Source organism: Lissotriton vulgaris, chromosome 6, assembly GCF_964263255.1.
Source record: "Lissotriton vulgaris chromosome 6, aLisVul1.2, whole genome shotgun sequence".
Taxonomy (NCBI): domain Eukaryota; kingdom Metazoa; phylum Chordata; class Amphibia; order Caudata; family Salamandridae; genus Lissotriton; species Lissotriton vulgaris.
Window position 1 is genome coordinate 99,067,914 of NC_141694.1, and position 25,347 is coordinate 99,093,260.

The 25,347-nt window shown below is 45.4% G+C and overlaps 2 protein-coding genes across 3 annotated transcripts in view; one reads left to right on the top strand and one right to left on the bottom strand.

The window, feature by feature from the left end:
• LOC147706861 (uncharacterized) overlaps window positions 1-23,144 on the bottom strand; it is a 158,844-nt gene extending 135,700 nt beyond the window's left edge. The window contains exons 1-2 of one of the 2 annotated variants that reach the window (XM_086926036.1): window positions 22,993-23,144; window positions 9,283-9,409 (exon numbers count right to left, since the gene is read on the bottom strand). In XM_086926036.1, coding sequence (XP_086782162.1) covers window positions 9,283-9,397 — 115 coding nt within the window. In that variant the 5' untranslated portion in view covers window positions 9,398-9,409; window positions 22,993-23,144. The remainder of the gene's footprint in view (window positions 1-9,282; window positions 9,410-22,992) is intronic. The other variant, XM_086926037.1, reaches the window with a different exon arrangement.
• The window catches only part of LOC147706862 (uncharacterized), a 48,399-nt gene continuing 46,134 nt past the window's right edge, over window positions 23,083-25,347 (top strand). The window contains exon 1 of the mRNA XM_086926041.1: window positions 23,083-23,434. Coding sequence (XP_086782167.1) covers window positions 23,401-23,434 — 34 coding nt within the window. The 5' untranslated portion in view covers window positions 23,083-23,400. The remainder of the gene's footprint in view (window positions 23,435-25,347) is intronic.

A 25,347-nucleotide genomic window follows, 5' to 3' on the forward strand; every position in this document is an offset into this window, starting at 1 on the left:
AGACGCATCTACTCGGCGCTTTGTAAGTGACCAATCACCTTCGAGCAGCTAACTTGACATTATTGTGCAAAAAGGAGATGGACAGAAAATCGTGCTCGGTGTCTGACACTTTTAAGAAGGCGCTACAATTTAGCGCCACAAGGAGGGCTCACTGCAGGAAGACGAGGCGGGATCCAGGCCGCGTCCCAACACACACGTGTGATTGTTGGAGGGCTAATACCATAGTATGAACTCCAAGAGCCACGGGCCGAGGTGTTTATCACACTCAATTCCGTTATTATCAGCCTAAGCCCACTTCCGGAGGCCTTACTCCAAGAATATCCAAACGGGGAGAGCCGCAGCTGCTGAGGCAACATTCGTGTTTAATGGCATAGTGAAAAGACGGATCACTTCATCATGGGTTAAACAGGTCTAAAATGGAAGTCTGCTCTGCAGCTGGCCAGCCGGCTCCCTGATCCACCAGCGCACGCACAGTCTATTTCTGTAACTGGGGGCCTAACAATGTAAATTACATTTCCAACGTGAACTGCACAGGCGAACAACCCAAAGCACCCTGCAAGGCATAACATTTCTTTACCACCTCTGCTGTTTTATTATAAAGCAGCTGTTTACCCAATACCTAACAGCAATCAGGTTTATTTTTAGACGACTTCGCTCATATGACTAGGTAGAACAGGAAATAGGGCCAGCTCAGATGTTAACACCACATCTAGTAGCCCAGACTTTTCTCGCTACAAAGAAACAGGTCGTTGTGGCATCAGCTTGCAACAACAGAAAAGTGAGCACCTAGCAATATATATCTCATGTACTATGTAGGAAACATTAATTCAGTCGATCTTTGTCATTGTCTGAAAAATAGAGCAGCAGGAAGGGCAAACTATGTACTTGTATTCCGAGTTCTGTATCGTAGGTATCCTCACCGAAGTAATAAACATAGAATATTCCTGTCCATTTGTGGGGATCCCGGAATCATTTTTTTTTCAATTATTGAAACTTAAACTTTAGATGGAGGTAACTTTAGATGGAGGTAACCGCCTCAATGTTCATGGAATTAGAGTTACCTCCATTAAAAAACATGGGAGTCCTGCTTTTTACTGCATTTTTCTTGATTATAAATAGATGTAATCAATATAATGTGACCACATTGCAGCAGGAGACAACCCTGAGTTTAATTTTGAAACACCTATTGAGCACATACAGAGAAGGAAACATGATTGGAAAAAATTAGCCTCCTAGCTCAATAGTTCAAGATCTGCAACGAAAATGCACTATTACTTTCAGAAGCCAGCAGCTTCCTTTCCCAGCATGCACTGTATTGGCAGTTTACCTCAGAACATTAGTTATTGCTTCCAGCTTGAGAGAAGGGGATTCTTTGGGTTACTTTACGCTGCTTTTTCTTATCTTTTTGTAACAAAAAGTTGTTGTTTTTTGCTTCATTCAATATCTTTGATGCTATTCTACATTTTTCACCTAGTTTCTCATCAAAAGTAGTGATTATTTTCTAGAAAAGTCTTCACTTATTGTGAAATGCCCTTCATGTGGGCGTAAAAATTCTGTGTCTTTGTTGTCTGTCTTCCTGCTTCTCACTCAGTTAAACAGTGTGAATTTTGTCAAAAAATGTTAGAGAGAGCTTAAAAAGACCACAGGGGCTTTTGCCTGAGAGGAAAACTTGAGAACCTGTGTCAGGAAGAAGAGAGGAAAAAACAGAGAATAAAGGGCAGAGAAGGGACTCCTTCTCAATCCAGAACCTCTTGCACTGAAGACTCCCATAGAGGAAGAACCCAGAGAGTTAAAATATAAAACACATTACCACGCAAGTGCACTGGAATACTCTACGTTTATGAGTGAGGATCCTACGATGCAGAAGGTGTGTTAAATATTGACCATTATCTTTTTGTCTGCTGCAATCAAACATTAATGAGATGCAAAACATATACCTATCCTTACACATCCAGAATGTCCAGTAGGACTGGACTTTTGGAAAGAGGGGTTAGAGTACTGATTAATAAGACGTTATTTGTAGGAGCAAATTTAAAGTACAGATAATGGAATTAGGAACAGGGGGAAGGAAAGAGGAAGGGAGTATTGACAACAGGAATGAACAACGAAATCAATACCCAATTCTTTATTAACACTGGAAGAGCACCATGAACGTTTGCAGAGCAAAAAGAGTGTTGCAGGAATTCTGTTAAATCACAGAATTATGTTTGTGACCATAGAGCCTTAGTAGGCAAGAGCGGAATTATCCTACCACTTTAGTAACCATAAGCCCGGGAACGACTAGCTATAGTGTCTCAATTACCCTCCTACTCACTTACAGAGGAACAGGTGATTAGACACCCAGAACATACCACGTCCGACCCTCTCAGGAATCGCGGTGACAAGGCACACCCTTTCACGCTTACACTTCACTTGTCCACAATAACATCTGACAGAGACACGAGAAAAGTTTCAAATATCTATTTTAACTATCGTGCTCTAGTATGGAGTATACGTGTCACAATAAGTAAAAAGATGCCTAACACAAATACGGTCAGCATAGTAATTAAGCAATAAATCATAAAAGGAACTGTCATTGCATAAAAGACACGGAAAACTAACCCCCTCTTCACTTCTACAGAAGCAAAGTAATTATATAGCAGAAGATCTCTGAGTATTTGCAGAAGACCTCGTACCTTAGCATGCACAGATGAAGGTTCTACATCTCAGGTGTAGTCACGATCTCGCCTGTATATTTGCCGGTCTGTGCAAACCTATTTGACAAAGAATACGTGTTCCCAAACAACAGTTGCATGTGTGTGTTTTCTCCATGTGCTAGACCATGACCGAAACAGAATAACCAGGAGCATTGTTAGATATTGTCTACGGTGTTCAGACCAAATCCCAGGAAAATACAGAACACAAAATAACAGTAAGTTCTGTGTGAAAGCACAGAGTTGCACAAAGCAAAATACGTGCGTATAGTACCGTGTGCAAAGCAAGGTAAGGTCTGTAACGTGCTCATGCTAACAGGGAAAACTGCAATGGACCTGCACTGGACATGTGACAAGAGTAAACACTGACAACCACTGTTTTTTACAATTTATTGAAACATTTGAAAAGACTGAAAACCCCAGCTGGAATGTACCATAAACAGAAATGGAAAAAAGGAAAGCCTAATCATCTAGAATCGGGATTCCCAGACCACATGCTTTGGACGGACCATCATCCTTGTAAGGCATAGCCACTCCCTAACTCTAGAAATTGTGGTGCTCACGTGGCAAGCAAAGAAGTAGAGCAAGTTTGGCGCAGCATTCCAACAACCTATTGCTACCATACACATCCTGAGCACTGAACAGCTTGCAGCTTAGGTGGCTGCAAGAGTAGCAATGCCAGGGCGGGTTTGGCTGTGAGGGAGCTCAGCCACATGCTCAGCACAGTGTATCAAGATGCATCTCTACCCAGTCAATACTTCTTCATCTTTGGTCTGAACAGGGCATCCAGTAAGTCTTTAATTCAAACTTTGGCACAGATCAAACACAATTGACAACCCATGGATAACCCTATCTACCCACCAAAGAACATTACATGGAAATTACCTAGGACTTACAGATAAGCAGCCCACTAGAGGATGTCTTAAGTCACCTAGGTTTAACCCCTTAAGTGCTGCCTCGGTGCATTGGCCGACGGCAGCACTACCTCCCCAGTGCTGCGCACGACCATTGAACGTCCATTCAGCACTAGTTCTAATGGACAGCGCAGCACTGGGGAGGAATGTGTAATAGCAGCTATGAGGTTAATATAGAGTTGACTTAGGAGTAACGTAGGAGCAACCCATTGGAGGCACTGTTAAATGACAATGGTGGCTTATATAGTGTTTACCGACAAGCAACAGAGAAGAAATACATCAGAGGAACTGTTAAACCACTAAAGATTAGTAAATGGAGTCTGCCCATTTGAAGCACCCCATTTAAGGCATTATAAACGACCAAAGAATACTTCATGGAGTCTACCAGCAGCAACAGAGGAGCGACTCGGCTAAAAAAATGAAGCAACCCATTAGGGGCACTGTTCATCCAGTGGTATTCTGTACAGTCTACCCATCAGCATTGGAGAGGTCAGGCCTTTTATTTATTTATTTATTTATTGGTTTATATAGCTGTAATGACCGGATTTTCCGCTCAGATGGAATCAGCCCCTAGGGGCCCCTCTAACCCAGCCAGAACGTAATCACCTCCCTCCTTAGAACGTATTTACAATGGGTATATATATATATATATATATATATATATATATATATATATATATATATATATATATATATATATATGTACATTTCGTACCTAAGGATGGGGAAATAGCAATAAACATGCATAGGTTTTCTACCATATCCTATTCACATCAGCTAGTCTCGCGGCCACTCAGACCCAGACTAATCTACCCTAGGGCAGATATGACACACAATCCGGCGTGTCTACACACAGGCCTGCAGTCCCAATGCTCTCACTAACACACGGTTCACAATCCGGCGAACCTCCACGCTGGTCTCCTCCCCAACGCTCTCATTTACACACGGTTCACAATCTGGCGAACCTCCACGCTGGTATCCTCCCCAGCGTTCTCATTAACGCCGTATATCAACGACGACCACTTTCCTATGGACACCTATGGGAGCAACTTCTCATTTATCTACTTGGGATAAAACTATAATAATGAAAATTTAGTACGGTTCTCCTAATTATAATATGTACCTTCTGCTCCTGGCATCAAAGGTCCCCTCGCTTCCTATTTGCTTGATAACTCCTTACCTGATCGGGATTTCACATCCGTTCATGCAAACAATGCTCAGCTGGAAAGATCAGTTACCATGATTGAACAAAAATACAAGGCACATGTCGGTTCACAATAAACCAGGATATTTATTAATAACAAACAAACACAATACTATGCAATATATTTTCTGCAAAGAAAAGGTAAAGGTTAGAATGATTTAAAGAAAGGGCGGAGATCACCTGGTTAATGTGAAGTCGGGGCTCGGCAGTCATCTAGGTTCCCTTCTCGTCTCTGTGTCTTGGCTCGTCTCAAAGTCACACCCCAGCCGTCACAAGTACACGTCTGCACCGCTAGGCTCAATCTCGTCTGCTTCCCTCCAAGTCACTGGAACCTTGCTGGTTATTAGCTACCGTATCTCTCTCTCTCTGTCTTTGTGCGCTCCGCGCTATTTCTCCTTCAGTCTTTCTCAGAGAGTCTCGGTCTTAAATCTTTCTCGGACTTCAAAGATGGCGACTGTCCGCCGAAGAAATAATTAATAGCAGAGATGCTAACGGCTAGCTGCCGCCTATGAACTAACTCACTCATTGCCTAACACTTTCGCTAATATGGAAGCTGTCCCTTCATGGAAAGTTACGGCCAGTAACCTGCCGCCCACCAAATTCTTGTACCTCCCCGTACCAAGGACACGTTCCCAGCCGGCCGGCCCGAAGTTGTGTCTTCGGAGCGGAGAAAAATACATTCCTTCGATAAGGGCCAGCCTGAACCGGTTCTCTCCAAGCGAACAACACCTTGAAACTAAAACATTACACTTGACCTAGAAAGCCTCTCCAGCTACCGGGCAGAAGGCAAGATGGAGTCTGTCCCATTTAAGGCCTGCAAGGCCGGAAATATGCATAACTCCATAGAAAATATGCTAATACTCTCATAAAAGGACGGATCATCACTAATACTTATATATCTATCCCCTAGCTTAAGGTCATAAGCCCTGATCTAAGGAAAAGGGTACGAAAATGCACTACTGTGCCTTATGGATAGGTCCTACTTATAGTCCTAATCCCTATACTATAAGGGTGATGGAGAATGACTCCAGTCTATCATCCTCCCTCTAAAAAGGGCCAGAAAAAGTCGGTTATTACAATAGCGCTGGAATCAACTCTCAGTGGAGTATCTCTGCGCTTTGACACCTGTAGAACACCAAGAAATAAATGTGGGTGGAAGCTAAATTTCATTTTTAAACAGTAGTGTTTTCAATTGTTTCCGGAATTTTAAATGATCTGTGCATTGTTTGAGTGATAGAGGGAGTTTATTCCAGAGAGTAGGTCCTGCTATGGAAAGTGCCTTACTCCCGTGTCTGGCTTTCTTAGCCCGTGGTACCTGCAACAGAAAATCGTTGCTGGACCTAAGAGATCGAATGGGGGTGTAAGGGACAAATTTATTTTCCAAATAGGCAGGTCCTTGGCCATTTAGGCACTTGTGAATCAAACAACATGTTTTAAATTTCGTTCTCTGCCGGACAGAAAGCCAGTGTAATTGGTCAAGAAGGGGTTTGGAGGTAGTTCTAGGAGGGGCATTAAGAACCAAGCGGGCCGCCGTATTCTGGATGACTTGTAGTCTATCCAATACCCCTTCATTGGCAGCAAGCAGTAGACCATTACAATAGTCAATCCTGCTTAGAACAAGTGCCTGGACTAAAGTTCTCCTCACCGAATCAGGCAGAAGGTGAAAAACCTTGCGCAGTAGGCTGATGGTATGAAAGCATATACCTGAGATATAATTAACATGTTGCTTGAGTGTCAGATCTTGATCCAGACGGACCCCTAAGTTCTTTACCATCGATTTGGGTTCGGGAACAACACCCAAGTCGCTGGGCCACCAGTCCGGAGACCAAACCAGTTTAGCTTCCCCAAACAACATAACCTCAGTTTTACTGACGTTGCACTGAAGGCAGTTGGCCGACATCCATTGTGCCACTGCCTTCATACCAGCTGGAAAAGAGCTCTTCACTTCAGCGGAGATAGTTTTGAACGGGAAGAGGACCTGCGTGTCATCAGCATAAGACACGGGGATGAAACCGTACTTACGCATCACTCTTGCCAGGGGTGCCACATAGATGTTAAAAAGAGTAGGGCTCAGACAAGAGCCCTGTGGCACCCCTTTGGAGATCTCTACCTCCGCTGACCGATATGCACCCATGGTGACACTCTGGGTGCATATCAGACAGGTATTTAAAACATCAGTAAGTATTATTTGGAGCCTACCCAGGAGCGACAAAAGAGCAACCCATTGGAGGCACTGTTAAACCACCAAAGAGTATTGGATGGAGTCTTGCTGAAGTGGGAGAGAAGCAACAGGAAAGAAAACCCCTGAAGGCACGGTTAAATCACCAAGGAGTATTCTATCAAGTCTACCATGGTATGGGAGAGGAGCAATAGAAATGTAACCCATATGAGGCACTGTTAAACAACAATGGTGCCTTATACAGTGTTTACCTATGAGCGACGGAGAAGAAATACATCAGAGGTACTGTTAAACTGACAAAGATTAGTAAATTGAGTCTACTCAGAAGCTACAGTAAAGCACCACATTGGAGGCATTGTTAACCCACCAAAGATTACTTCATGGAGTCTACCAGGATAAACAGAGGAGCTAATCAGGATCAACAACGAAGCAGCCCATTGGATGCACTGTTATAAACAGAAAGAATTATTACATGGAGTCCATCCCGGATTGGGAGAGGAGCAACAGAGAAGCAACCCATCAGAAGCATTCCATGAGGTAGTATTGTAAGGACTCTTCCCGAAAGCAAAAGAAAACCAAGCCATTGAAGGCACTGTTAAACCACTAAGGAGTGTTACATAAAGTCCACCCTGGAGTGGGAGAGGAACAACAGAAAAGCAACCAATCGAAGGCCCTGTTAAACCAACAAGGAGTATTACATATAGCTGTAGGTTCTCAACTACATTCCTCTGATCACTAGAAATTTTATAGCTAGGATTTATTTTTTGATGTCTACTTTTCTGTAAGATCCTTAGTCACTAGTTGATCATTAAGTTCAAGACATCTCCTGTGGCAGTTGTGGGTTACATTTAGATGTACAACATTGACTAGCACTAGAGAATCTATTTATGAAAGGGAGGACCTACACCGTTTCCTATAGCTCATTCCTGAAAGACACTATCCCCTCAACAACCCATTTTGCGATTCCTTAAGTGCGAAAAATACCGATTCGCTATTAAGGAATAGCAAAATGGAATGCATCAAGAAATCACTTAAAAAATATCGATTTCTTAGAATTCCTTAATTGCGACTCGCAAATTGCGACTCGCAATTAAGGAATACCTTCCAATTCATTCCTATGGGCCCAGAGGCCCATAGGAATGAATGGGAAGACAATCTCAATTTGCGAATCGCAATTAGCGATTGGCATATTGAGATTACAATTTCAAGGGTGCAGGGGTGTCCAAAGGACACCCTGTTGCACCCCTGAAATTGATCTGGGCACATATATTGCAACATGAAACTTTGAAAAATGCACTTTAGTGCATTTTTCAAAGTTTTTGCAAATTACCATGAAGTTGTACTTCATGGTAATTTGTAAGCCCTATTAGCGAAATCGCTATTTTTAAAACTTTCATGCATTGCATTTAAGGAATCTCAATTTGGGATTCCTTAAATGCAAATAATCGCAATTTAGCGATTTCGCAATTTGCGATTTTTGCATTTGGAATGATGCATCCCAAATGCAAAAATACCGGTCACAAAGGGGCTGATTCTGAGAATTTGCCCCTTTGCGAGCGGATTTTTGTTTGATGCATCTAGCTGTAAGTGCCTTGAGTACCTCATGGGTGATTTGCAGCACTCTATAAATGTTTGATTGATTTAGATCTTGGCAGACGGGTTACTCTGTCACAACAGTGACGGATATCCCATCCGCCAAAATATAAATAAATACCATAGGATATAGTGGAATTTATATTTTGTCGGACAGGATATCAGTCACCGTTGTGATGGAGTAACCTATCCACCAAGATCTAAATCAGGCCCTAAATCTATAAGCTGTTTCAGCTGCCTAGAGTGTATTAAATTCCAACCAATTGGAATTATATTACATAGGTTGTATCAGCTTCTGGTAATTTCTTGATAGTTGCCCAATTCCACCACTCTAGAATTGGCTTAAGTACGGGAAGCAGCAGTCTGGAACCAACTGCCTGACCAGCTGTGATCAATGTCTTTATTCCCAGTAGATAAATGTGGCTTTTATCAAGATCTAGAGCTCTTAGCACCAGGATACCTTTCAGGTAACAAAGCACTTTACAAATCTAACTTCTTCTACATTGCATTACTAATTACTTAAATTCATGGGTTCCAGCATATCTGAGAGAGATTTAGGAGCTTATACACAAGTCACTACGCTATTCATAAACATGTCACTTGTACTCATAGTCAGTAAAAAGACAATTACATGTCTGCATTCCAAACACGTTCGTACTTTCTGCTTCAAACTCTTGCATTACCAAATAAATCTCTTACCTGACAACAGAATGTTTCCGCCATTTTGTTGCCCAATGTTGCTCAAACACTCCAGCTTCTGCTGCTTGCGTACTTTTTCAAGCTTTCGCTTTTTTTTAGATTTACTATCAAACATTGTAAATGAGACCTGCAAAGAAATGTTTTGTACAGTCAAAAGTTAAGCATGACTTAAATTTAGCATTATTCATGGAAAAGAGTATCCATCAACTCGAACCATGATTAACTACAGTTTTCAATGTCAGTAATTTCTGAATCCCAGAAGATAATGGAGGCCTGAAGTCACAGAAACGCACATTCAGCCACTTCTTAATGGTTGCCGGTAACCAGCAATGGGATTTTTTGCACTGTACTCAGGCCCTTCTCCTCAACCCAATCAGGAAACCATAGCTTGGAGATACAGTACTTAATAATCAGCCCCTTCTTCTCACTCTCACTCCACAGGTAACCGAAGCTTGGATTTAAAGTACTAGACACTCGGCCCCTTCTGAATCTCACAAAGTAACTGATGATGTGATTTACGGAACTGCACACTTCGATCCTTCTCTTCAAACCCTCTCAATCTCACCAGGTAACCAAAGATCAGAATTCTAGCACCATACTCTCTGCTACCTTCTCATCAAGCCTAAAAAGTAACTGAACCTTTCATTAATAGAATGGAAAAATTAGATCCTTCTCCTCAAACTCTCTGTTGTCTCAATCTCATCAGGTAACCAAAGATCAAAATTATGGCACCATACTCTCCGCCCTGTCTCATCAATCCAAGCAGACATCTGAACCTTTGATTTATGGACCTGTGCACTCAGATCCTTGTCCTGTTGTCTCACTCAGGTAACCAAAGTCCAGAATTATAGCAAATGACTTTCAGCCCATTCTCATCAATCCCAAAAGGTAGCTGAACTTTTGATTAATTGAACTGCATTGTGTAGGAAAGTGCCCCTTTTAGACATGGTCACACCTTTTGCCTGGTATTCGATGCAATTTTGACAGAAAGTGCACTGGGTTCCTGCTATCCAGGTCCCCAGTGTCAGCTCTCTTGCCACAAGACTGTGCAATTTCCCCCCAATTGGCAATACCCTTGGCACCCCTGTAAGTCCCTGGTAAATGGTATTCTAGTTCCCTAGGGCATGGGTACTACAGAGGGTCTCTAAGGGCTGCAACATATATTGTGCCACCCTAGGAGACCTTTTTGACTTGGTGTTGGTGGTCCTAGGACTCTGGGCACTTTAGCACTGCTGTCCAGTGTAAAGTGTGTGTGCTCTCTGTGTTGCATATGGTAAGATTGGTCTACACCCGTTGGGCATATTTAATTTACACGTCAGTCCCTTGTAAAGTGGTATCTCATATACCAAGGGCTGGTAACTTAAATGCTACTAGTGGGCTTGTACATCCGTGTGTGCCATGCCTGCAGAAAGTGCATGTAGTATAGGTAAGTCACCCCTCCAGAAAGCCTTACAGCCCTAAGGCAGGGTGCACTATACTAAGTGTGTGGGCATAAGTGCATGAGCAGATATGCTCATGTTCTAGCCAGTTCAATTACTGCCATTACAATTGACCAGGGAGACATTTTAAGTACATGAGCTGAACACTGTTCAAAAACGATTTCCCCAACTACATGATGGCTTTACTGAAACAAAATATGTTTGGTATCCAACATCTTGTATTAATAAACCCATGCAGATTCCAGTGATTGATTTTTTAATACATGCACCCAGAGGGTACTTTAGAGGTGTACCCTTAAAACCCAGCAACTATTAGAGTTCTAGATCACTGGTTCTGACCGGCCTGCCACCACAGACGAGTTTTTGACCTCCAGAGGTGAGGGCCCTTTTTGACCTTCAGGGGTGAGGGCCCCCACTCTCAGGAGGTCAGGACGAAAGCTTGATTGGCAGAGGGTGTTTTACACCCCCGTCAGCAAGCAATCCGGGGACATCCACATATTAGCTGGGCTGGGCTGCTGAGACCGCTCTGCCCGCGATACGTGGCAGGCCCAAAGTCTAGCTGCCTCCTGGCAGGCGAAACAAGCCGGCGATCACTGGAGTCCCACGGCGCTCTGTAGCGCATAGCGAGCCGTGAACCTGCTGCTGGCATAAGTGAAGGCAGAGCCGAGGGCGACAATCATATACCGGTCGGGCCTCAGACAAGTGCCCGCTTGACCATCCGCGGCGACCCCAGGCGTTGGTGGCCCTACTGGGGACGGAATGAGCCAAGGGGTGACTGAGACCTGCTGCACTCCGGAGTGCGTCCTGCAACGCAGCCTCGTTGCTGCGCCAGAGATCCTGGTGCTGGTGACATAGAAGGAGAACCAGTGAGGGCGAACGGAGACTGCCCAGTGAGAGACCTGACCAGGCTGTTGTGCTGTTCCTGGAGCCCTTGAGGAGGCAAAGTGATATCTGGAGGCCCGTAAAGGGCTTATATCCCTCCAGTCTCTGGGTCAGGTGAACCGGGGGCGGGCCGATTGGTCATACCCCGGTCGGAGGGACCGCTTCGTAGGTACCTGGCTGGGGGGGCCTTGGTCCGCTGCAAAGGAGGCCGGGTCCGAGATCTGGCTGGGCGCTGCTGCGCGTTGATTGCTGCCAGTTTGAGAGTCGGGACTCAGTGGGCTTTCTGGCGGACAGGATCTCTGCCGTGCTCGCTGAGCTCAGATGCGCGGGCCCACTGGAGCTCTAAAAACCTATTGGTGTTCTGCATGCGGAGGCGTGAAGCTCGGTAAGTTGCCCTTTGAAAATAAACTGATCACGCGCCTTATTGAGCAGGGCTCAGACCCAGCTACAGAAGCTGGCACCAAGGCAAGCGGAGAGGGTCAAGCAGAGGACCTCAGAGGAATCCTACTTGAGGTCAGAATCAGCCTTCAATCCATCAACACTAAACTAGATGCTCTGACCTCCAAGTTGGACATGGTTAAAAAAAAAACAGGAAGACTCTCAGGTAACCAGGCTAGATCGCTTAGAAAATTGAGCCTTTCATGCGCATGACTTTCAAGTAGATCCAAGGACCAACTCGTCCAGATGGGCATGGCCCTCAGCGTGATCAAAGCCAAAAAAGAGGATTTAGAGGCTCGCTCTAGGCGAAACAACCTCAAGATAACAGCAATCCCCAAGATGAAACCCTACATAGAAACTCTACTGCGCGATCTATGTGGAACAGATCTCTCCGCAATGTTTACAGTAGAGCGTGCACACCACACGTTGGGTCCCCGACCTCCAGTCGGTGCCACACTAAGATCCATCATTGCACGTATCCTCAACTACCGTGACGTGACACCGTCTTGCGCCTGGCTGGAGAGAGCGGATCTATTAATCACCATGGCAATAAAATCTTGTTCTATCTGGACTTTAAACCCACTGTACAAACGGCCAGTCGAGAATTTGTGCCAATCAAACGCATCCTACAACCGGCCAAAATCCCATATGCTCTGCTTTACCCAGCGAAACTAAAGGTAACTTTTGATGGACAATCACATTTCTTCACGGATGTAAAGCCGGCCCTTAAATACACCAAGCACATCAGCGGTCGCAAGAAATCCCCTAGCCAGCCAGCCAGAACACCGGAGCAGAAGCTGGCTCGAGTGAAAAGCACTGATAATGCAAAACTCAGTCTGGACCATTGGCAATTTGCAATGCCAGTATAACTGCGACATTCGACCTATGCAGGCCACACCACGATGAAGTTGAAGATTAACATCTAGAGAACCTGGGCTACACTACCATTTCATAATTGCATATCCTGTTTTGCCTAAAGTCCATGTGCTGCTCGGCTACCCCGCCATTCCGGCTGTTTAGTATGTCGACGACCCAGGCCCCCAAGGGAGAACTCCGATTGCTAAGTTGGTTATTCAGTTACCTTGTAGTTAGGGGGAGGTGGGAGGGTAGCAAATCACAAACTAATTGGGGGGGTTGGTGTGGTAGGATGGGATGGGTTTAGTGTGGGAGGGGGTGGGTTGGGGACAGATTGTTGCAATTGGGGCAGGGTTGGGACAAGAGAGCATACGACTCTAGCAATTGAACACACACGGGGGCACCCATTCCTCCTGCATTTTAAAGAACCTAGACAACACACCGACCTTAGGCATTTGTAGTTTACATGTGAGCTAAACAGTAGACCTGAGCATACCCGCAATGGGTCAGTCCGACATCCATACTCATGACCTTGGTTACCTTCCTCATTTGGAACATTACAGGGCTTAACGGCCACAGGATAACACGCCTCATCCACTCATATTTAATTAGGCATAAGATAGACATTTGCATTCTACAAGAAATGCACCTCCAGAACACGACAGACCCCAAACTACATAATAGATACTGGGGTGAGGTATACTCGTCAGTCTATTTTAACTGTTCACGAGGAGTAGCTATACTGATACAACATGGATTAAGATGGACCACTTCCTGCACCTCAATTGATTCAGAGGGTAGATACAGCATTATTAGTGGCACACAAGACAACATCCATCACTCTGGCAGCAGTCTACGGGCCCAATAGGGATGGCCCTGGCTCCTTCCACACTGTCTGGTCCAAGATTTCCCTAATGGAAAGTGGGGGGGGGACTAATCTGAATGGCACAAGGATCGATCTGGCACCACCCGCAGTCTTCATTCTAGGGCGCGCCAGAAGCAGCTCTCTTTAATCTGCGAGCGGGCGCTTCTAGACATCTGGCGCAAATGGCATCCAGAAAGAGCTAAAGGTACATGCATTTCATAATATCATAACGCCTGGTCCTATCCTATATATTTGAGCTGGTAGAGGACAACTACAGTCCTATTAAAGGCGAACGCGCCACACTTGACCTCTTAGCACAATTCTATGCTACCCTTTACCATTCTTCAGGCAGTGGCTTAAGCTCAGAGCTGTGCGCTTAATAAGATTCAATCAAGCTGGTTAGGCTAGGCGCTGCACACCGTGCATATTTAGACGAGCTCTTCACGTCCCATGACATAATTCAGGCCATACAAAGCATGCCAGGAGACAAAGCTCCTGGACTATACGGATATACAGTCTCATTCTATAAAACGTATGCAGCTATATTGGCACCCTACCTCTTAGCCTTATATCAAGTATCAATAGAGAAGTGGGTTCTACCCCATCTATGCGCGAACCAGTGATAATTTAATCTAAAACCAGATAAGCTAGCTAACCGGTGGGGGTCCTATCGCCTCCTGTCTCTCCTAAACATCAACACCAAAATACTTACTAAACTCCTTCTAAACAGGCTCCAGGCTCTTCTCACGATTATTGCTAGACCAGATCAATCGGGGTTTATCCCTGGAAGATCCATGACTCAGAACCTGCACACTTTCTTCCCCACTTTGCAACGCCTAGATCCACACCTACCGGCACTCACCGCCTTTCTTGATGCCACTAAGGCATTTGATTCACTCGAATAGTCAAATTTATTCGCCATACTTTCCACAATGGGCTTTAGCACGCAATTCATTAAATTAGTACATTACTCTACACAAACCCCACAGCCAGACTGAGAACCAACAACATACTGTCCGCCCCCTTTGCGATCTCCTGCGGCACCAGGCAGGGATGTCCCCTCTCCGCCTTCCTTTTTGCAGTAGCCATGGAGCCCCTTGCAGCGAGACTACACCAACACTATGTAGTCAGAGGACTGGGTTTCACTGACAGAGCAACAATGGTCTCAATGTACGCAGATGACATAACAGGACAGAATTCAGACAAATGAAGGTAGGGTTTCCAGATAAGAAGTATTTATTTTACAAATCCAAATCTTCAGCCACAGCGCAGAGCAGTACGTTCCCAAGAACCAGGATCATCCAACTGGCACAGAAGAGGGAATCCTCGGGAACGTACGCTCCAAAACAATACAGAGCCAGCATTCCTAACATGGAATCAACTAAACATTCCCCAAGCAATTCAGACCCACTACAACACCTCCCCCCTTAATATGACTAACAAAAAAAAATAAAAAATTAGTAAGTAACAACATTCTCATATCTAGCAGGCAATCTAATAGTGCGACCACTCCTAACCGAACTGCCCACAGTAACACCCCCATCCCGTGTAACAGCAACATTAGGTGTGGAGACATCACCAGGTGCAGGAACAACACCAACACATTTATCACCCTGATCTTGCAACCAAAATGACCAATCCAAATCATTAGGACAAACACTCCCTTTTCCTTATGAAGTCAACTTGATCCTCCCTCAATTTAACCACCTGTCTCTTATTCCACCAGCCCCTACCATTAAGAAAAACAGAGCCTTTAGCAACCTTACAAACCTTAACAGGATCATAGAAAGGAGACTCACCTTTCCTGTCCGCAAAAGGTTTCTTACACAACACCCAGTCACCAATAGAAAGATCCACATCATCAACAGAATCCTTTTTGTCAAAATTCTTTTTCATGCGAAATAGACTACGCTTCACAGTCTCAGCCAATTGAACAGAACGCAACTTCCCATCAGATTTACTTGCAAGCCAAGAAGGTAGAAGTAAAGAATTAACTTTCCTACCCCATAGTAATTCAAAAGGAGTAACTCCCGTGGAGCAATGTGGAGAAACATTATAATTCCAAATTTTCTGCTCGACGAATGATTTAACATCTAAGCCAGCAGCGATAGCAGTCTGGATTCCTTCCTTAAGGTTTTTATTGCCGCGCTCAACCAAACCGTTGGAAGCGGGAGAATACTTAGCAACCTTGAGATGTTTAATATCCAGAGAACCCAAAAACGAACACATTTTCTCAGAAACAAAATGTGTTCCATTATCCGTGACCAGACATCTGGGAGAACCCTCCACCAAAAACAACCTGCTTAGAAACAAAATAGTGTTTTCAGTATTAGGAGCGTCAACAAACTTGTAATACATCCACTTAGAGTGATAATCAACTGCAAGAATCAAATATCTGAACTCTTCAGGAAGAACTAAATAGGGCCCTGAAAAATCGAGACCCACCTTGATCCAAGCTTCCTCAGGAAATTCAGTGGAATGTAACGAAAGATTAGGTAACTTCCAGTGTTTATCGGAAAGTAAACACTCCTTACAACCATCAATCAAGGATCTAACCTGTGCTTCCAAGCCCGGCCACCAATAGTGTTGTCTAATATTCATACAAGTTTTAGTTACACCTAAGTGACCCTCATGACCTTTTTTAATAATAACTTTCCTCAAACTGGATGGAGGAACAAACTTGTCACCTCTAAGAATAATTCCATCCGTCACCGAAATTTCATCTGCAACCAATGCGAAGTTCCTAAGATCACCAGAAAGATTTCTAATTTCAGGCCAACAACCTTTGCAAAAAGATAAAACCCTAGACAGCACCAAATCATCTAAACAAGCCTTCTTCCAGTCCTCCTCAGAGACAAACGAACCACAATTCTCGACTGCATCCAAAACAGCTACACACTCAACCTCATCCTCCTCAAAATTTTCCTCATCATCCTCCTCCATCAACATCCTTGATAAACAGTCAGCACGAAAATTCCTACTACCTTGAATGTGCTTGATGTCAAAATTGAACTCCTGCACTTTGGAAACTAACCTGGTTAACCTAGCCGACATTAAATTGCTAGAAGAAACCTTGTTAAAAATGAAAGAGAGTGGCTTATGGTCCGTCAAAATCTGAAACTTCCGCCCCCAAATATACATTTTAAATTTTTGGACCGCCCAAACACAGGCCAGAGTCTCGCGCTCAATAGTGCTATAGTGTTTTTCAAAAGATTTGAGCGACCTGGAAGCAAAAGCTACCGTCTGTTCATGACCATTTACTTGTTGACTAAGAACCGCACCCAGTCCATTCATACTGGCATCCACAGTGATCATTGAAACACAATCATCGCGAAAAGCAAGAAAGTTTTCGCGGAAATAACCAAGTCCTTGACTTTTTCAAACACACCATACAATTCTTCCGTCCAAATAAACTTTTGACCCTTTTTAAGGAGACAGCAAAGAGGATCAACCATCTGGGCGTAATTACATACAAATCTTGCGTAGTATTCCGCTAAACCCAAAGAGCGCAGGGCATCTTTATCAGTCGGAGGTTTAGCCTCCTTAAGAGCTCTAATGACCGAAAATTTAGGTCTAATACCATTATCAGAAATCGTATGACCTAAGTAATCCAGCTCATTAACACAAAACTTACATTTGTCTGCTCTTACAGTCATACCACTATTTTCCAAAGTTCCCAATACTTTTTTAAGCAAAATCACATGTTCATCAGAAGTTTTTGAAAAAAACAGGATATCATCAAGGTAGGCCTGAACTCCCACCAACCCCTTGAACAGGGAATCCATTACTCTCTGAAAAATACTGGCGGCTGAGGCCAACCCAAAAGGGAGTCTCAGGAACTTATACGCACCAAAAGGTGTAACAAACGTAGTAAGTTCCTGAGACTCCTCGCTCAGAGGAATCTGGTGGTATGCGGATTTGAGGTCGAGAAGGGAAAACCACTTAGCTCCCCCCAAATTTGCCAGAAGTTCGTGAATCTTTGGAAGGGGATGGCAATCCACCACAATATTCCTGTTTAAACCCCTCAAATCCGCACAGAGCCTAATTTCCCCAGTGTTTTTCCTTGCGACAACAATCGGGGCGACCCATTGGGAGGACTCAGTAGGCTGAATAATTTTCTGGTCAGTCAAATCCTTCAACATTTTCCTTAACACTTCTCTAGCACTCAACGGAACAGGCCTGACCTTATGCATGACAGGTTGAGCATTAGGAATCAATCTGATATTATGTACAACATTTTTAATACAGCCCATCCGATCTTTAAAAACCTCCTTAAAGCCCTCAAGTAAGGGTTTGTAGTTGAAGTCAAAAACCCCAACACTCATGACTTCCATACATCTCACCTTAATGGGATTAGTGTCCCCCGGTACCAAATACAACCCCATTTTGGCAAGATCCTTCCAGCCCACAATGTTTTTCCCCTTTACAGCCACATAAACTTTAGTCATTATACAACGACCAAGCACTTCCACCTTAGACATAAAGAACCCCAACATGTCAATGTCCTTCTCCGCAAAAGCCTTCGGGTTAATGTCTGAAGATAGAGGGAGATCTTTACTCCAATTTTCATAGAAATAAGAGTCACGCAGAATAGTCACTGGAGAACCTGAATCAGCCATAACCCGGGTATGGATTCCATCAATCAAGGAATCACAAAAAGGACCTTTAATTTCCAATAAATCATCTTTATAATCCAGAGTCAGAAGCAAATTGTCAAACGAATCTGAACATGCCTCTAAATCACAACTCACGTTGTTGACCTGGACTGACTTTTTTTGATCCTTACAAAATTTTTGAAAGTGTCCAAACCTCTTGCAATTTGAACAGCGCTTATTTAACGCAGGACAATTAGGACAATTACCAATGTGGAACTTTGAGCCACATCTGTAACAGAACATTTGAAGCTTCTTCTGTATTGAAAATGTTTTTTAACAGCAATTTTCTCCCCGATAGCCATAACCCCTTCGTCAGCCGAATCCTCTTGATTATATATCATATTGACTTAGGAAGAAGAGCTAGCTTGCAAGGCTTTAGTAGAAATAGCAGATCTTTCAATACCAAGAGCCAAGTCAATCACCTCAGAAAGGGAAGGTTTTTTTACAGCTTAGAATCCTTTCCTGGATTTTATGAGAAGAACAATTAAAAACAAACTGGTCCCTAATCAGGTCATCCACAGTAGGACCAAATTCGCAAGTTGTAGCTAATACTCTCAGCGCTGAAATGTACTCTGCGACCTTTTCTTCCTCTCCTTGTTTTCGTTTATAAAACTTATGTCGTTCCAACATAATATTAGGAGATTCAGAAAATTGTTTCTGAGCCTTTCAATAGCCTCCAAATAGATATTCCAGCGTCTATCTCCAGATTGACTAGCAGGCGGAGGAATACTTTGAAAGATGCGCTGAGCAGCTAAACTCAAGTTGCCAAAAAGAAGAGCAAATTTCCTTTCCGGGGAATATTCTGTAGCATCTATCGCAACGATATGATTTTCAAAGAGGCCAAACCATTCCGTCTATATAAGATTGGGTTTACCAGGTTTGGCCAAAAATGGAGGAGGTTGGGTAAGTTGGTTAATTTGTTGGTTCACAGACATTGTTAAATGTCAGAATAATAAAATAAAATAAAATAATGAGAAAAATAAGAGCCAACTCCCACTTGAAAACCAGTATTAAAATATTACCCAAGGAGAATAACAGGTGTGCGCATCACCGTGACACGCAAATCTTCCAAAGTTCAGTCAAAAACCATATGTGTATAAGCGCTATACACAGATTAACAGGTCTGCCGCAGGACGATCCGCTCTGAAGAGCGTTACTAGGCAACCAGGCTTTAACAAGCAAAAAGATGGCCGTTCCGAAACGTGAACGACTTCAGTACCCAGAATGCTTTGCGGCAAGACGCTACGTCACAAAGTCTCGTACTGCATTCAAACGTTGGACTCAGCGCGCGCCATCCGCTCGAGCCGACAACGAATGACAGATCCCAGGAACCCCCAAAAACAACAGAGGTGGATCCTACCCGACTCTCCTTTGAAACGAAAGTCCGGAATTTATGTGCTGCGCTTGAATATTTCCAGCTGACGAGTGGCTTTCTCAGCGAGTGGCTTTCTCAGCGTGGTTCCAGCAAGATGACTTGCAGGTGGCTGAAGACTCCCAGCGTCGCCAAATGTAACAGGACATAATCCGGACAAATGAAGGTAGGGTTTCCAGATAAGAAGTAATTATTTTACAAATCCAATTCTTCAGCCACAGCGCAGAGCAGTAGGTTCCCAAGAACCAGGATCATCCAACTGGCACAGCAGAGGGAATCCTCGGGAACGTACGCTCCAAAAGAATACAGAGCCAGCATTCCTAACATGGAATCAACTAAACATTCCCCAAGCAATTCAGACCCACTACACCTGTACATATGCAAGCCCGAAGAAAACTTAAACCCTGTGCTGAGGAACAGAACTTGGTCTGACCATCAACGCCTTCTTCATGTCTGGCCTCTTCCCAGAGGACTGGAAAGGGGCGGAGGCTAAACCCCTCCTCAAGAAAGCCACGGCCGACCCAACTAACCTGAAAACCTACCGGCCCATCTCTCTCCTCCCTTTCGTGGCCAAAGTCACAGAGAGACTCGAGAACGCCCAGCTAACCACCTTCATCGAAGAGTACTCCATCCTAGATGCCTCCCAGTCTGAATTCCGCAGCAACCACAGCACCGAGACCGCCCTCCTCGCCGCCATTGACTCGATCAGGGTCACACCGTGGCCCTTATCCTTCTAGACCTCTCCGCAGCCTTCGACAACGGGTCTCACCGCACTCTCACAGCCAGACTTTACGACGCGGAGATACAAGGAGCTCCCTCTACTGGATCGGATTCTTTCTCGCAGGCAGAACCCAGAGGATCAGACTCCCTCACATCATCTCCAAACCCACCGACATCAACTGCGGAGTACCCTAGGGATCATCACTCAGCCCCACGCTCTTCCACATTTACCCCCTCGCCGGCATCGTGAGACAGCATGGGCTCAGCATTGTATCCTGTGCCAACGACACCCAGCTCATCCTCTCACTCACGAAGAATCCAGAAGACACCAGACTCTGCTTCCAGGAAGGAATGTGGCAGACTGGATGAAAGACAGCTGCTTGAAGCTCAACTCAGAAGACCGAGGTCCTCATCCTCAGACCCTGCACCTCCGCCTGGGACAACACCTGGTGGCCCTCCGCCCTCGGGAATCCACCCACTCCTACGGCCATGCTCGAAACCTTGGCATCATCATCAACTCCTCCCTCACCATGAGCCGCCAGATCAACGCCGTAGCTTCTACCAGCTTCAACTGCCTCCCCATCCTCCGCAAGACCTTCAAATGGATCCCCCCCGACTGCAAAAAAACCGTCACCCACGCGCTGATAACCAGCAGACTGGACTACGGCAACGCCCTATACGCCGGAATCAACATAACTCTACTACAAAGATTCCAGACCACCCAGAACGCCGCTGCCAGACTCGTCCTCAGGACTCCGCGTCACAAACACATGACCCAACACCTGCGAGACCTCCACTGGCTCCCTGTCGAAAAGAGGGCGACCTTCAAGCTCCTCGCCCACGCCTACAAATCCCTCAACATCGGAACCAAATACCTCAACGAGAGAGTATCCTTCCACGTACCCATGAGAAACCTCCGCTCCGCCGACCTCGCCCTGGCAGAGGTCCCCCGCATCCGCAGAAGCAGAACAGGCGGGAGAACCTTCTCCTACATCGCAGCAAAGACCTGGAACGAGCTCCCCTTGAACATCAGACGTTCCCCATCCCTGCAAACCTTCAGGAAGGACCTAAAGACCTGGCTCTTCAACTGATCTGTAGCTACGATAGATCCGGAGCAGGCCACCAACCTCCTAGCGCCTCAAGACCCTCACGGGTGAGTAGTGAGATTTATAAACCCTCGATTGATTGAAATAACAATGCACTATCAAATGCTCATACTAATACAAAAACATTAAAATAAAGACATGTGGGAGGGACAAGACTCCCCAAAGTACAAGGAGTTCAGAATGGGAAATGAATTTTTAAAAGTCATCTTAGGTATTGGTGCATCACAAGTATCTATTCCACCGCAATTAATCCAGTCAGGTGATCAAATGGTGATCAACCGCCCTGATCAGAAAGTCTGGTTAGGCGAGTTCTTATGCAGACCCACCGGCATACGTAGGAATGGGAAAACTGCAGTCCCACATATGTATGAGCAAGGTATTAATAAGCATTAGAGCTGGCAGCAACGTGCCTGCTCTCAACGATGAGCATGAGAGAGTGCTTGTTGGGTAAGCGGACATGGGCACAAGGGGTATAGTCAGTGGCATGTGCAGGGCGCACGTACCTCTGCAAGCCAGTCCCACACAGATATGCTGCTCCCAATCACCTCACCGAGCTTGTCTTTAGGAGCAGAAGAGGATGTCTGGGCTAGACGGAGGTAGGTGCACTTGAAAAGAGACTTCCCATCTTTGAAGGACACGCTACACTACACACCTGAGGGAAAACCAGAAAGATAAAGGTCACATGGAGCCACTGGACTCCCAAGATTTGCAAATGTGGTGGGAATGTTGAATTCTGAGAGTGTAAGTTCCTCGTAGGCTATTGTGTCCTTGCTAGCCAATCAAGATACTTTGTTGCTTCTGCCTGGACTGTTCAGAAGTTTGGAATCATTAGGATCTCTTATTCTTAGTCCATTTAAAAGACATGACTGAAGTGAGAGAAGTATTCAAATATACCACTTGTGTAAAAAAAAAAAAAAAAAAAACCTGTCTTTGCACTTGAACATTATTTCTGGATTTCTTCATCAGGGATTGTGAACTCTTTTGGCACTTGACAGTTTTTCCCGTACCAGTGTAGTGAAGATTCATGGAAATTAAAGAGATATACATGACAAGCAAATATGCAGTGGTGTGTTGAAAGTTGTTCCACGTTTCTAACTCGGTGAACACCAACTAAGACTACAACACCCAGAATGCATTATGTCAACACATTAATTGCCAGATCTGGAAACAGGGTTCGTGATGATACATAGAGAGGTAGCTATCATAATCTGTATTTTTATAATTTGCAGCATTATAAAACACTTGACAAGAGAGTTCAAGATCTCTGTGAACCGCTGGGACAGCCGAAGTCAGCTACCCCTCCAGCAAGATCCCCTGTTGAATGTCCAGGTTGTTTATTTAAGGATGGGACCACCCCTGAGCACTGTCGGTCTCCTACCTGGGCCGAAGCCCGCTGTGATGGCGTCCAGGAAGCGCTCGTCCTCCGTCGGATCGCAGCAACTTCCTACTGGCCGCGATCAAGGAAGTGCTCTCGGGAACGGGGAATGCCTCCACAGCGAGACAGGCAGCACAGGGCGGAGAATGGGGAACAACCTTATATGTAAACACATCGAGGCTTGGGCGGGGACAGATAATGAAGAATAATTCGACCGTAACCCAACGCCACAACACCGGGTATACACAGAGGAGCGCGGCCGTTGGAAGCGTCACAGCTCGCGGACTGACGTCATAATGCAACTGTCGCGGCAGAAGCGCGCTCTACAGAACGTTCCAGTACCTCGTGGGGACTGGATGCACGAGGCTGGGGACGGCGCTACGCAGCGGTCGAAGCGCTTTAAACGAAGTTATGGGGACTGTGATGCTGCCTGCAACGGAGCAGGGTGAGTGAGCCTCGGGGCGGTGGCAAAGGTGTGGCTAAATTATAAAACATTCTGTCACTTTTTTCGGCAATTCACCTTCCGGTGACACTATATAAAATAATGCCCAGCTTAATTGAAAATAGATGCAAGTTAAGTTTATCAGTGGGAAATGCGATATCACACATGAAACCTCAATTACTTAATGCACTGCAGAGGTATGTGTCTGCAACAAGAGGACCACATAATTGAATCTTGGTTGGTGCAGTGGATAACAGTATTGTATTGTAATTGCATTTATATAGCACTTACTGCCCATGACGAGGTGTGGAAGCTCTTTTTCGGCGAGTGGCATGCTGCTCCGCCACCCAAAAGGATTAGTGGTGAATTAGTGTAGTGAAATATGAAATTAATTTGAGCAGTGTATATATATGTTAGTTATTTGGAATGCTCGTGCAGCGTCGTGATTGGCTGTAAGAGCCCGGGAGCCTGGGTGCTTCCGGTTGCAGAGAGCGAGGACGGAGAAAAGATATGCAGCAGCAAAGAAGGTACGTTTTTTTGTTTTCATTCCTTCCCCCGCCCGCCACCCCCGTACAGAAGCAACTAACACGGAGTATTGTGACTAGCAAGGTTAGAAGGGTAGTGTAGAGGGCCACCCAGGCTCTCCCATACATTGTTTCAGGCATGCACTCTGTTGTATGTTTATACTTACATCAATGTGTCTTCCTGGTGTCTGTAGTCCTTTCTTAGTGTTCCTACCTTCTCTATCTCACATAGTACCTTTGTGTGTTCTATCTGTGGTGTTGGGGATTCCAGCCCTGGCAGTTGGTCTGGTCAGCTGTGGGGTATTACTGCTCTGCTGTCTTATCTTCTATCTAACTTAATAAATATATCTTGGTAACTTGAAGACGTGTCCTACTACCTGCTTAATTCCATCTACAACACACTCCTCGGGGCGGGCGTGACCCAAGGAGATAAATAAACGACTAGAGACCGCTCGGGGGGCTTCCTGCTAGCCAGATATCACATTGTGGACCTGTATTGATTTACGCACTGCACAGGCTTTACCTCCGTGGCCCCGCAGGCTGTTCTGGACCCCAGTAATCGGTTCCACCACTGGTGGTGTTTGTGAAAGGGCCTGTGCAGCTCGTATTCCTGAGGGGCATTGCCTCCGCCCCGACTCCCTCGCCATTTGCTGCCCTGGGTCGTGTGCCCGGAGGAGGTGGCTGCAACTTCGTGCATCCCAGCAGTGGGAGTCTGCGCGTGTCCGTCGCCGCCGCACAAGAACCGCAGCCTGCAGGGATCCTACCCCTGCGTGGGCACCAAGCCCTGCAGCGGAAGTCTGCGCGTGGCCGTCGCCACCACGCAAGTGCTGTGGCCCGAAGGGTACCCACCTCTGCACAAGCACCGCGTCCCAGAGCGGAAGTCTGCGCATGGCTGTTACCACCGCGCAAGTGCTGCTGCGTGCAGGGGTGAGCACCATGCACAGGAACCACACCCCAGGCTGCCGAGATGCTACTACTGCCTGCATCCGGTACCGGCCGGAGCGCGCTGAGGAGAAACGTGTACACTGCAGCGGCTGGAGCTGCGTGCCCGATCACAGACTGCCAGCGGGTGAGTGCCTGAAATCCCCCGTGGGCTGCCCAACTCATGCGCTACTACACGCGCACCACCTGCTACCCTGCCAGCACACGCCCACAGAGAGGAGTGCAAGGTTTTGTTGGCCACACAGCATGGAAAATTAAAGAAATAATACAAAGTGAACAACAGGGGAGAACAATTGTGGAAGTTTTCAGCCTGGAAAATAAATGATATAATACAAAGCGAACAACGGATAAGAACAGTTGTGGAAGTTTGACACCCAGCTGCCTAATCAGGAGTCTGCCTACCCCCACGCCCCCCTACCTACTGCTACAGGCCCCAACTGAGTGCACAAG